Source organism: Neovison vison, chromosome 4 (genome assembly GCF_020171115.1).
Source record: "Neovison vison isolate M4711 chromosome 4, ASM_NN_V1, whole genome shotgun sequence".
Taxonomy (NCBI): Eukaryota; Metazoa; Chordata; class Mammalia; order Carnivora; family Mustelidae; genus Neogale; species Neogale vison.
Window position 1 is genome coordinate 184,325,538 of NC_058094.1, and position 13,303 is coordinate 184,338,840.

Genomic DNA, 13,303 nt, shown 5'->3' on the forward strand with positions numbered 1-13,303 from the left:
GAACTCTCATTTATTTTGTCAAAGCAAAGTACTTTCAAGGTAGCGTGCCTCTGAGATCAATTGTTATTTGTAGCATGGATTTGCCTAATGAAAAGCTTGAGCATTTGGAATGCTGTAATTACAAATACTCAAAACTACAGAACTGAGTTCCCAATGTTTCCTCCAATAAAAAATTGCAGGAAAAAAATTCAGGTCCAAAGACTCAAATCTCTCCTCTTGACTAACTATGCAAAAGCATTCTTGATTTCTCCCAGAACTTTCTGGAGGTAAATGGTGTAATCATCACATAGTCACCAGTGAAGCCCTGAAGACCCTTGAGGGACTGAGACCTGCAGACTGGAGGCACAGTGGACAGGCATGGCCAGGAGCAACATCTGAGCCCTGAAGTGGAGGTCACACTAGGGGCATCAGATGCACAGATTTTGTCCTGGGGCTTCATGTGTGAGACCCAATGTGAGCACAGATTTGCCAGGAGAGATGACACTGAATCTAACTCATGTCATTTGTTCAAGCTCCCTTCTGTTCCCAAATAGACTAACTCTCTCATTAATGATTTGTCTTTTGGGATGAGTATTATCTTTTTGATTGTTACCTTGTCTCTTGAATAATATCTAAACTTTTGTTTTGGTTCCCATGAAGCACTGTGTACTTTAATGAACTCAGGCACTCTGCCCTGTGGAGAGGAGGGCCACAGAAGACACCCTTGGGCTGTTGTGTGACCCTGCGTAAGGCTAGCCATGCCTTCCTGGTGTTCAAGCTTTTGTTTCAACCCCACCATCCACCCCCACCCCAAAACCTACAGGCCCCAAAGTGTCTCCAGACCTGAGAGAAGTCATCCACCTGCCGCACATAACCAGCCACTTCATTATCGGATTTAAGGATCTTCCAAACTTTTCTCTCTGCCTGCTTGTATTTCTGGGACCCCTTCCACTTCATGGCCATCAGAGAGCGCTCTGTCAGGGAAGCTGCCACGATGATGTCCAGCTGGCCATTGTAGATCAGAACCTGAAACAAAATCGAGGTGTGGGCAAATGTGGGACTCAGCAGGTGAAGCCACCATGTGTATCTGGGTATGGACAGTGTGTGCACGAGAGAAAAGGTAATGGGAGGCTTTCTGATATTGTGCTCAGAGAGGTCAGCCCAGCAGGTGAGTGAGGTCATTTTCCTCCAGTTGGCCACCCCAACAATCTGAAATCAGCACAAGCCTTGCCTCAGCCATTGCAATTCTTCCAGAAGTTCGAACCTTCCTAGGAACCTGCATAAAGTCGTCTCTCAGTTACAAAAGCATTTGTACTGTATTATCCAGGGATATCACTTCGAGGTACAGCTATGTTCAAGAAGAGGACTGTGGTAACCTCTTAGTGGAACTGAGGAACACTATACCATCGGATTTGCGTGGAGACTGCATTTCATTAACTCGGCTTTCGAGCTGGTGGGCTGGGCATTCTCTCAGGAGCTGCTAATCCATACCATTCTCCCTTCCAACACTGGTTTTTATAGTGGCAACTACAGTTTTTTGAGGCAGATGGAGAGAAGCAGGTGCCTCAGATTTGTTCCTTGTTGGAGGCAACTGGGTCTGCCATGCCCCTTATAAGGCCTCCTTTTCTTAGACACGATAGCCACTTGTCAACAATGAGGAATGTCTCTTCTTCCTAGAATACAGCTTTATTTTTTTGCAAAGATGGTGGATGGTATACGAGAAACAACCCTGAAGCAACTCGTGTCTTTTCTCCAAAACCAATAAAGCAATATTCAGCTGGCTTGGGAAAGAATTCAGATACCACCCTGTGCTAATGAAGTGTAAAAATGGCACTACTCTTCAGGAAAGCAATGATCCATTTTTAACAAGATTCGAAAATGTTGAGACTCTCTGTCCCAATAACTCCAGTTTGTGGAATGAATTTTATGAAAATAAGCCCCCCCCAATATATATAATCGTATTCATTGGGTCTTATAATGAAAAACTGAAACACAGTCCAAAAGTTCCATAGTCAAGGGGTTAAATAAACTACGGAACAGAAATCCTATGATCATGCAAAACCATTTAAAATGTTCCACTGAACCAACCATGTAGCAACGTGGAAAATACTTCTCGCATGCTGTTAAGTATGAAAGCTGAAAGTCAAATACATATCACAATCACGCATGTAGAACATAGGCATATAAACCCATACACATATGAAAATGCCACTTTAAAAAACATGAATATAGTTGGTTAACATAGGTGGTGTAAATCTGATTGATTTTCTCCCTTGTTTTCCATTCTTCTCAGGTTATTTTTATGCAACTCACACGATACTAATTCTTGTAAGGCATTGTTACTCAACCCCCAACAAAGAGGTTTTCCTCCGCTCCATGCTACCTTTGATCTACTTGGAAGTTCTGGTTTCGCTCAAGTGAAGACCTTTGGTTGAATCCTCAAATTGGATATAAAATGTTTCACTGTACATGTTTCCATCTCTGCCTTCCTGGTGCAGGCTTCTTAAAAGGCTTGCACATAATTAAACAGCCCAGGACTTTTACACACTCCAAATCCTCAAGCAGCAGTGGGCCAGGACTGAGCCCAAGATGAAAGAGCCCTGGGCCTCTGCTGCAGGAGCACAGGATCTTTCATGTTACCCATCACCATCACCACCTCCGCTCTCCTAAGCAGAAACCCAAAGGGGAAAACTCCTGCTCGATTTAAAGCCTCTTTAAAAGACTCAACTCAACTCTAGCAATAAAAATTTGCATTGTTTATACAAAGAAATTGCCTCAAAGACCTTGGGTACTTATGGCCCATGCAAAACTCCTACAGCTGTTTTGCCAACAGTATGGAAACAATTACACATGATCTGTACCAGCAAACAAGGCTTAAATCCTCCCCCATTCGAGAAAGGCCTGATTAGCAGAGATAATCATCTATAAAGTAATTCCTCTTCTAGAATTCCATGAAAAGATGCTGATTAACTAGCAAATACACAAGCGCATCTGGTGGTTTTCCACTCTGTGGCCACTAAATGAAGCTCGCATCTTTCTTAGTGTCTCTTGGAGCTACCTGACGATCATCGTATATTTTGAAATTGATTGGAATTTTTTATCTTTCAGGGACGCAGATCCACAGGTTATAGCAAAAACGGGCTTATTTGTACAGCATTAGAGTACATGTTCGTTGGACTGAATTGAAATGCAGTCCGTCCCTGAGCTGTGCCCCTTGTTATTCAAGACTCATCACAAACAAGAGCTCTAACTCTCTGAAACGAGGCAGTGTGGGGCTGAACTGCATAATTTTGCACATGGGACACGTAGAAGGCCTGCTTCTGGGGGCACATGGAAAATCTTCTTAAAGCAAGGAACACGTTTTTAACTTCTGAAGGGCACATAAGTCAAATGCAAAAAGAAAGAAAGAAAAGAAATCAGGTTAATGATCAAGCGAGGTGATTTCAAAGCTGGCATTTAAGGCTGCCAGCGTTAAATATAAGAATTCCAGAGCTTTTATTTTTATCTAAATGTCACATTTACTCTCATCAGCCCTGACAGGAATATTTCAGCTGGGTGAGTGGGAGAGATACCCAGGATCTAGTGAAGGGAGCCAAAGAACCAGGTGGGTGGAACGTAGGGGTGGGTGGTTCCGAGGCCCAAGGGCACATGCTACTCAGCTTGGTAGTCAGAGAAGTTCCAGGACAAGGCCCAAGCCCTGACAAGCTGGTCAGTTGTGGAGGATCTGTGTACACTTCCTCCACATCTTCCTGGGGGGGAGGGGTGACCAGCACCCCCCGCCCCACCCCCCGCCCCACCGTCAGCCTGGCCTGAGGAGTTTCCCAGGAGGCAGAGCTTTTGAGCTAACCCTGGGACAGTCTGGGGCAAACCTCTCCCTGAGGCTTGCTGGTATTTTAAGCAACAGGATCTAAAGACAGAGAGGAGGGAGACAGAAATGAATGCAGCTTTTAGCTACCCTTGTCTTCCCAGTAGGGATTGTAACAAAACAAGGCACAAGGGAAAGACTGGCTGGACGGAACTGGTTTGCAGTGACAACACCAGGCAGCTCCCCCGAAACACCCAGTTTCCTCGCTTTCCTTCCTGGACAGCTGTGATGCCTCAGTTAAACTGCAAAGAGCACTCCCTTTGGAGAATTTTTTCTTTGACTACGTGGAGGTCTGACCAGTTAGCTCAGCGAAATTGATGGTTTTGCTTAGACGTGGAAAAATGACTTATTAAAAAATCAATGAAGACTGTGATTCTACTGTTTGTACTCTATAAATAAAACATTTTCGAAAAGATGCTTCAAACTTGGGAAAAAAACACATCAAAATACTAACAGTTAAGGCAGCTAAGATGTGGATGATTTGTTTTGACTTGACTGTTTTCTAGGGGTTTTTGTGGGGGGGTGTAAATGTAATCAGGATGTGCTTATGAAGACAAAATAGTAAAATAATAACACTAAGATGTCGGGGACCTTGGTTGGCAAAAGGTGGGTCTTTATTGAGGAATAATTTGTATTAACTCAAATATTACCAGCTCTCGATTTTCATGACAGCTAGGTAAATAGCCTAACTAGTTTGCTTGTGGACGATCTTAAAAACCCATTCCAGAAATCAATAATTTATAAGAAATGGTAGGAGGTGACTGGATTATAAGCATTATTTATTTGTTTGGTCAAAAGGCAGAAATGAGAAGAGCATTTTTGTTATTTACTTTCCGAAGTACTTTCTTATACATACGGCTTTATTCTCTGACTGCTTCAGGACACCGGGGACAAGAGGAATTACGTCTGCCTCTACTTAGCTGTTAAGGAAATTGTGACTCAGCGAGGTGCCAGAATGTGTCTGAGATCCCAGACTTCCAAACGCCTACCTAGAACTCCTTAAGAAAAGGGCTGAATTCCTTCAAACCAACAAGCATTTCCTGACTCCCCACAGCTAAACGTTTAGTGCTACCAAACGCTTCAGGGAGCGGAGAGTTGGCGGACTGTGAGACACAGTTCACATCTCTAGTTCAGAAACAAGCTTGGTCTGTTCGTCCAAGTCTGGTGACATCTCTCCGTCATTTCTCACTTGGGCTCTGTGATGTGTACCAGGTCGTTATTTGGCTGGTGACAGATGCCTCACTTCTGTGGTAAGGAGTGCTACTGAGGAAGCAGCTGTCGCATGGCATTGGCTCCCTGAGAATGGGGCTCTCCTGACACGTGTTTGGCCTGCAGCCTTGAGCAGGGCCTGGCCTCCTGTGAAAAGTATTGACATTTACTGGGTAGAGTCAGTTGTACTCTGTGAGTTTTCTACAATGCTGTATGTTGATTGCCTATTGCTTTGGCCTGCCTAGGTTGACTCTCCCTTCCCCTGATAACAGGACTCCCACACCCTCAATGGATCCAGCCCTAGTGGAGGTTGCCAATCTCATATCCTGCCTCCTCTGTGCAAGGGATGAGCGTCTGTCCTACACTAGGGCACTCAAATGTTCTTTTCATAAATTTTGAATTGTGGGCAGAGTGACACAGGGTTTCCTGATGAGTCTGCCCATTTGCTTTCCTACCTGGATCCCCAGAATTGCCCTTGCTCCCAGGCTTTCCTCATCTATGTCTTCAATTTTTCCGTGAATTCTGTGACCTATCACATCTTCTGATCAATTCTTTTTATGCTTCGAGTTAGCAAGGTTGTTTCTGTTGCTGAAAGCATGAAATCCAAACTTCTATACCAATGAATGCACCCGTTGTCACCCAGGTCCCAGCATGCAGTAATTGGGAGCCCCTGGACACGGGGCTTAGCCTCCATGGGCTGCATTCCCTTTTCTGGACATGAAAATGGGAAGACCTACATCTCACTGTAGTGAGAGTAAATGAGATACTGTGTTCAGAGTTGCTAGAATAGTGCCTGGCACATACTAGGAGTTCAGCACCTGTCAGGTCCTCCTTCTCAAGTAGGTTGATAACTGGAGAGTGACTTGGAAGACTCAATAGAGCCCTTCTTCTAAAACAAGCCTTCAAAGTACGTAGATGGTACATTCCTGTCAAATACCTGGTTGCCAATCTCACTCTTCCAGGATAGGCCTACAGTGGGAGGAAATCCTGCCAGGACAAACCTGAACTCCATTTATTCAAACACTTGAAATAACGTGCCTTTCACTCTGATTTTACACACACACACTGGGCACGGTATCTCAGTAATCTTTTCTTGGTAGTCAGAACCATGAGTTTATCAATTACCCTTGTAAAGAAACTTTTAGCTTTGAAGCATGAGATTCAAGATTGCAAGGAATTTCCCCATACTTAACTGATAGAAAAGTATGGTAAAAGAGTATCGCTTTCAGGGGGCCCTGGGTGGCTCAGTGGGTTAAAGCCTCTGCTTTTGGCTCAGGTCATGATCCCAGGGTCCTAGGATGGAGCCCAGCATTGGGCTCTCTGCTCAGCAGGGAGCCTGCTTCCTCCTCTCTCTCTGCCTGCCTCTCTGCCTACTTGTGATCTCTGTCTGTTAAATAAATAAATAAAATATTTTTTTAAAAAAAGAGTATCGCTTTCAAAAAGGACATTTTTTGAGTAACAGCAGAATGCTCTCATTCTTCTTCTGCTGGAGGAACTGTACTAAGCCTGGCGCATCCATGATTTCACAACACCCCCAAAAGGCTGGTGTTATTTAACCCATTTTAGGTTCTAATCCTAACTCTGCCACTTACTAGCAAGATGATCGTAAATTACTCAATCTGCTTAGAGCTCTAGTTCCTCATCTGTAAAATAGGTAGAAGAGAAGCATCTAGGACAGAGGACCCCTGGGGGGATGACATAACACCATGCATGTGAATCTCTGCATTCTGGGCACGTAGTAAATGCTCAGTGAATGCTAACACCTGTTATTATTATCAACATATTGGAAGAGCTCAACATAGCTATTCAAAGAGCTCCACAACCTCCAAGTCAGACATTACTTGTGAATTACAATTGTGATACAGGACATAATAAGTTACAATTCTAAACAACTGTAGGAGCTCATCGGTTTGACAAAGCACACAGCAGGGGGTCATAAAAGTAGTATGATGTGTGCAGACAGAAGGCCTGAGCTCCAGCCCCAGCTCAGGCTCCTGAGACCTGGGCTTCCTGAATGATCTTGGGTATGTCACTGACTCACTCTGAGCCTCGGTCTTCTCCTCTGTAGAGTGGAACATTTATATCCTGGGATTGTAGGGAAGGCTGGATGGGATGGGAGATGGAGAAGTATCCTGTCATCTGAAGAGCAGGATTTTATCCATGTTGTGTTTACTTTGGATCAAGAATGGTCTGAAAAGTACGTTTTTATAGTGGAAGGTGGAGGTTTTAAATTGGCTGCTGGAGGCCTGCGTTCAGTTTGCAGGGATTTTTCTTGTAATCTACTTGCTGTCGCTGCTGCTTTTGCAATTAGATGCTGGCATTTAACTTCTGGGAGATCTGACCACGGTGGGCCTGGATTTCCACTCACCCACACTGAGCTGACTCAGGGAAGTGGCTGCCCCCTTCAGGCTGCCCCTGCCCCTTCACCGCTGTTCCCCCCTTCCCCCCCCCCGCCAGCCACAAGAGGTGCAAGGGCACCTGTCCTCTACTCAGGGCTCATGCTATTGTTTTTCTTAGAAAAGGTAAATATTTCTCTGTATCTATGTCTTTGTCATTGGTAAAAAGGAAAGATCAGTAGGTCTAAACCCAACTCTATTCCTTTCCTTTCCTTCCTGGATCCACAGGCAGTGGAATTTCACTTCCTTTGAAAAATGGAAGGGAAGTGGCCTTTTGTCTGAGTTGGAGGCAAGAGTACATGCTCACTTATATATGGAGCGTGTTTTGTTTGCTTGCTTGTTTAATCTGCTTTTGGGAAATCCCTACTTATGAATAAATAAAGTAAATATTCATGCAAAGCCTGAGGCCTAGACACCCAGGGAACACATATGAAAAGATGTGACCCTTATCCTCCTAACACTCCAGATTTTTTTTTAACTTTCCAAAGCAGCGAATAATTAGAAGAGAAGAGGCATATATACTCTTTCATCTCTAAGTTTTCCTAAAAGAGGGTCACAGAAAAAGTCAGTTCCATTTAAGTATTTCTAAAATCTAGTCATTGGAGGCCTGGGTGGCTCAGTGGGTTAAACGTCTTCCTTTAGCTCAGGGGGTCCTGGGATCGAGCCCCACATTGGGCTCCCCACTCAGCTCCCTGCTTCTCCCTCTACCCCTCCCTGCTGCTCTCTCTCTCTCTTTAATAGACATAAATAAAATCTTAAAAAAAAATAAAATCTAGTCATTTTAACATCTTAAACCACAAGATTTTCTGGATGTATATACAACAGTTTTTTTTTTTTCATGGATTTAACTCTCTCAGCAAGAAAACCTCTCCCTAGTAAAGATCTGATGAACAGAATCAGATGATAATAACCTTATTTTACACAATACACACCTCAGAAGGGTAAATATTTTCCAGGCAGATAGAAAGCAACCGACACCCAAGCTAGCCACAGACCAGTTTACCTGCAGACTCACCTGAAAACACCCTCAGCCCCCTACCCCCCCGGTCGGAGTCAAATTCTGACTTCAAGTAATTTAGGGGATCACACATGATACTCAAAGGGGAAAAAAGACATCTGTACTTTTACATGGCGGCTATACAACTGAATACTTGAAAGAAGGGATTTGGGGCAGAAAGGTATATGAATGTGATTTTGATATATTTTCATTGTCACCAGTAGAAAAGCGGAAGACTGAAAATAAATCACGTGAGGGCCACTTACTGATCTAAATCTTTGCTTTTTTTTTTTTTTTTTAACCCCAAACTGAAGCACACATGTTACTGACAGAGAACACACAAAGCTTTTCTCTCTGCTTTCCTGACTACTCCTCAACTTATTAGGAAAATTACTGAAATGCCGCCAAAAGGAGCTCTGGTCTCCTAGTACGACAGGAAAGCAAACTGGGCTTTTGTGAGAAGGCTGGATTTTTGTTGTAGCATTTTTAGACGAAAGATTTATGCTTATATTTTGGCCCATTTACAATCCATCATAATACTTTGCAGACAAAGTTATGCTCTTTCCCCAATGATCTAGTGACCTTAATCTCCAACATTTTGTGGTTTCCTGTTTGGGGAAATGATGGAACGGCAGCCTCCGCTATTCCAGGCTGCACAGCGGTCCCAGTTGGCTGCTATCTGTCTTAGTTTTGAATGTTCTCCTGTGCACTAAAAAACAAAACAAAAAAAAAAACCAAAAAAACCCTTCTTTTTTTTTTTTTTTTTAAGAAGCTTTCCCTACAGATGCTAAATCAATGAAACTCCTACAAAGCAGCCCTCCACACTTCCTCTTTTGGCTGCCTTACTTCTCATTCTTCTATTATAAACCCCAGTGTAGCTGGGAGTTGTTTCTGCCTGAGGCAATTAGCATGACCCACCGGTGACTTTCTCCTGAACAGAAGAGAATTAAGTTCACTAATATCCACCTCAACCTGGGGTAATTCCTGAGGGTTTCCCAAAAGCTCAACTGCAAAAGAAAAACTGAATTTCTGCTGTGCAAGATAATGTTCCAGAAATGTTCGCGACTGCAAGCAGAGCTGTTATCCTTTTGCGGACAATGCCTCAGTCCCAGTGGCCCACTGCTTGCTCTTTTGGCCCTACTTCTTCCCGATGATTCTGCAGGGATACAGGGCTGTAACGCAGGAAGCCAGAGTCTTCAGGGCCTGCCTAAAGGAGACTGGTGGGAAAATAACGCAACCACTGAATGAACAGTAGTCACTTCTGCAACCAAGCTGTTCTTCAAAAGGGACACATTCTGCTTCCAAGTTTGAGGAGAAAGGAAGACAAAGAAAGAGGAAAAATGAACTTAGAATAAACACCCCCATGTGCCTGCCATTCCCCCACCAGCTGGTTATGCCAAGACGAGTAAAGAAAAACGAAAGTGGAGAAACAAGTTGGAGTGAGCACCCAGCGATTATACAAATAATGTCTTTTGGCCAAAGAAAATTATTCCTGCTTTCTTGCAACTTAACTCTAAATAATTCAGTTGCTTTTAGAAGGGAACGAGAAGCAAAGCCAAGTTGACAAGGATCCAGCAAGCCATCACTGCAACCCAAGGCTCTTTGAAAGAAAATTTAACTACCTAGAATAGCACACTTAAAATTACTTCTAATAATGACCCAGAATCATTTATTTCCTCCCGTTGGAATAGAAAAGTCATGGGGGCCCATTTGAGGGGAGTCTTTGCTCAGCTTCTTGTTTCAGGGTCTGCTCTCAGAGCCCATTTCTTTTTTTTTTTTTTTTTTTTAAAGATTTTATTTATTTATTTGAGAGAGAGACAGTGAGAGAGAGCATGAGCGAGGAGAAGGTCAGAGAGCGAAGCAGACTCCCCATGGAGCTGGGAGCCTGATGTGGGACTCGATCCCGGGACTCCAGGATCACGCCCTGAGCCGAAGGCAGTCGTCCAACCAACTGAGCCACCCAGGCGTCCCTCAGAGCCCATTTCTGATTCCCTAACCTCTTAAGTGTCTCCTCTGACCCTCCTCACAATAACTGGATTTAATGAACTGAAACTGCCCCAGGAGCAGCCTTGTCCGTTTCCCAGATGAGTCTCTCCAGAGAGGAACTTGTCCTTCCTGGTTGTCAGAATGCCAGCTTCAAGATCACACCAAAGGTCACCTCCAAAGACTGCTTTGTGCTTGCCAATGTTATTACTCCACTGAAAGGTAGGCCACGGAGCCAATTCTTTCCTTTCCCACATTATTAAATGAACTTCATTAATGAGTATATACATTTGCACTCGACCCAGCCAACAAGAAACAGCCCCATGGAACAAGTAAAAAATACTGTGATTTATAATAATTAAGGCTACAGGTAATGACCCGGACTAATCAACAGAGTAGCCACCAACCACATGGGGCTAGTGGGCACTTGGAACATGGCTAGTCCAAACTGAGATGTGCTATAAGTCTAAGATACGCACTGGTTCCTGATGACTTCCTACCAAGAAAAGAATGTACAGTATCTCAGTAATTTCTTAATATCGATGGCATGCAGACATACTATTTTGGGTATAGTGGGTTAATGAAAATGTTATCAAAATTAATTTCACCTGCTTCTTTATGTATTTTTAATGTTCCTTGTGGAAAGTTTAAAAGTACATACGTGGCTTGCATTTTATTTCTACTGGACAGCAGCCATGTATACCTTGGGTTTGGTATATCCTACAAAGACAATCTGTCCCTTTGTCAACAGTTTCCAGAAGACAGACACAACTTCCAAGGACGGCCACTCTGAGACGAGGAATCTGCAGTTCACCCAGCTGGACTCAGGAAGCTGGAAAACAGTCCAGGTGCAGGAGTGGGAGTTGTTTCTCCGGCCTCTATTATTCGGGGAATAGATAGGAGCTCCAGAAAACCCCTTGCCATCAAGTCCCCTGCCAGTTCCCCGCTCCTTGACATCACTGTCACTCAAGTTCAAAAATAAAGAGCATTGCTATAAATCTGTGTGGGTCCACCAAGGATTTTGAGATGGAAAAGAGGGAAGCAGAGTCCCAGACACTATGCAATGTCGCTGGTGCCTGCTCTCCCTTCTACCAGGGAAGGGCAGGGAAATGACCTCCCTGCTGAAGCTATCCCACGGACCAACAGAGAGCAGTGTGGTTTGCCACAGAAGAAATGCCCAGCAACCTCAACAGGCATCAATTTAGAAGTGCTCAGAAGGGGCGCCTGGGTGGCTCACAGGGTTAAGCGTCTGCCTTTGGCTCAGGTTATGATCCCAGGGTTCTGAGATCAAGCCCTCATCGGGCTTCCTGCTCATCGAGGAGCCTGCTTCTCCCTCTCCTTCTGCCTGCCACTCCCTGGGCTTGTGCTCTCCCTCTCTCTCTTTGTCTGTCAAATAAATAAATAAAAATCTTTAAAAAAAGAAAAAAAAAAAAAAAGGAAGTGCTCATAAGGTCCCAAAGGAACACGAACAGTGGGAAGGGAGGCCTTCCACTGCCCTGTGAGGAGGGCACTCAGCAAGGTGCAGCCCATTCTGGATTCTGGCTGGCCTTTCTCATCTCCCATAACAGACTTCCCTTCCAGGTGAGAAAGCTCTAGTTCTCTGCAAATGAGGATTACTTTGCCTTCTATATCAGAAGATTAAGAGTAAACAGGGACTCACCCAAGGAACCAGAAAAGGCACTTCTAGAAGTCTAATTTGCCCACTTTCATCAGTTCCCAGGTGAGCAGCAAAATAAGTGAAAAGTTTCCAACCAGGCTGATATGCCCATGAGAGAAGACACGTACCTGGTCGCATAGCTCCCTCTCTTTACCAAATTAAAAAAAAGAAGTCTCACTGATGCTCTATGGTCTTTAGGTTTATCCCTACACAGAAAAATCTGGTATCAGTCAGACACAAGGTTCTCTGCCCCATACTCTCAACAGTGATATTCCATCAAAGTCGTTCCAGGAGCTTGCAATTCGTTTGTTTGTTTGTTTTTCTCCCCCAAACATAACTCCCCCTTGCTTGGTAAGTAAGGCACTTTCTGCCTATTTTTTCCAGAGAATAAGATCAAAGGGATTGTGCAAAACACTGTAATAAATACGAGGATTGTGCAGAGGATGAAGAAACAGACTTGAATATTCAGAGTGAGCAGAGCCCAGGGAGACACAGGGGAGTCAAGACACGGGAGGTCAGGGGCTCCTGCCTTGCTCTTCTTTCAAAAAGCCTGGTTGAACTTTCCAGCTTTCATCCAATCACACGTCACTCAGCACAGGAACCCTGTGCCGTGGTGTAGACTGTTACCCAGTGACAGGACGTGGGAGTTGCTCATAATCAAGCTGACAGCACAGACTGACCCACGGCCAGGGCGGGACTGGGCGACTTCGACAGAGCAGGACAGGCCACCCAGCGACGCCACGGCTCTGGAAGGGCCTCCGGGGGCTGCGACGGTGGTTTGCTCAGGCAGCTGTAAGCGTGCGAACACTGCCTCCCCTTCTAGACCGATAAACCAGGTCAACTGCCATTGAATTAAGTCACACTCAGATGAAGAAGAGGAAACTCTAGTGGAAAAAGTGCTGAACCTGGAGCCAGATCCTGCGGCCAATGGGCTCAAATGATGATGGCGAAGGTTAGAAAAACAAGAACACTGGCTTTGGGCATTCTGGGTCCATCACAGCTAAATATGTGACTCTCTAACATACAGACCATAAGTGCCTGGTGCCAATCCATCTATGAAACATTAGCATAGTTTTTGTTTGTTTTTTTAATTTCCCTTTTTTTTTTTAAGATTTTATTTATTTATTTGACAGAGAGTACAAGTAGGCAGAGAAGCAGGCAGAGAGAGAGAGGGGGAAGCAGACTCCCCACTGAGCAGAGAGCCCGATGCGGGGCTT

General features: G+C 44.4%; 1 protein-coding gene across 5 annotated transcripts in view; it reads right to left on the minus strand.

Annotated features, from left to right (window-relative positions):
* CPVL (carboxypeptidase vitellogenic like) overlaps nucleotides 1-13,303 on the minus strand; it is a 132,539-nt gene that overhangs the window by 25,759 nt on the left and 93,477 nt on the right. For all 5 annotated transcript variants that reach the window (XM_044246300.1, XM_044246296.1, XM_044246297.1 and 2 more), the window contains one exon: nucleotides 823-1,005. In XM_044246300.1, coding sequence (XP_044102235.1) covers nucleotides 823-1,005 — 183 coding nt within the window. The remainder of the gene's footprint in view (nucleotides 1-822; nucleotides 1,006-13,303) is intronic.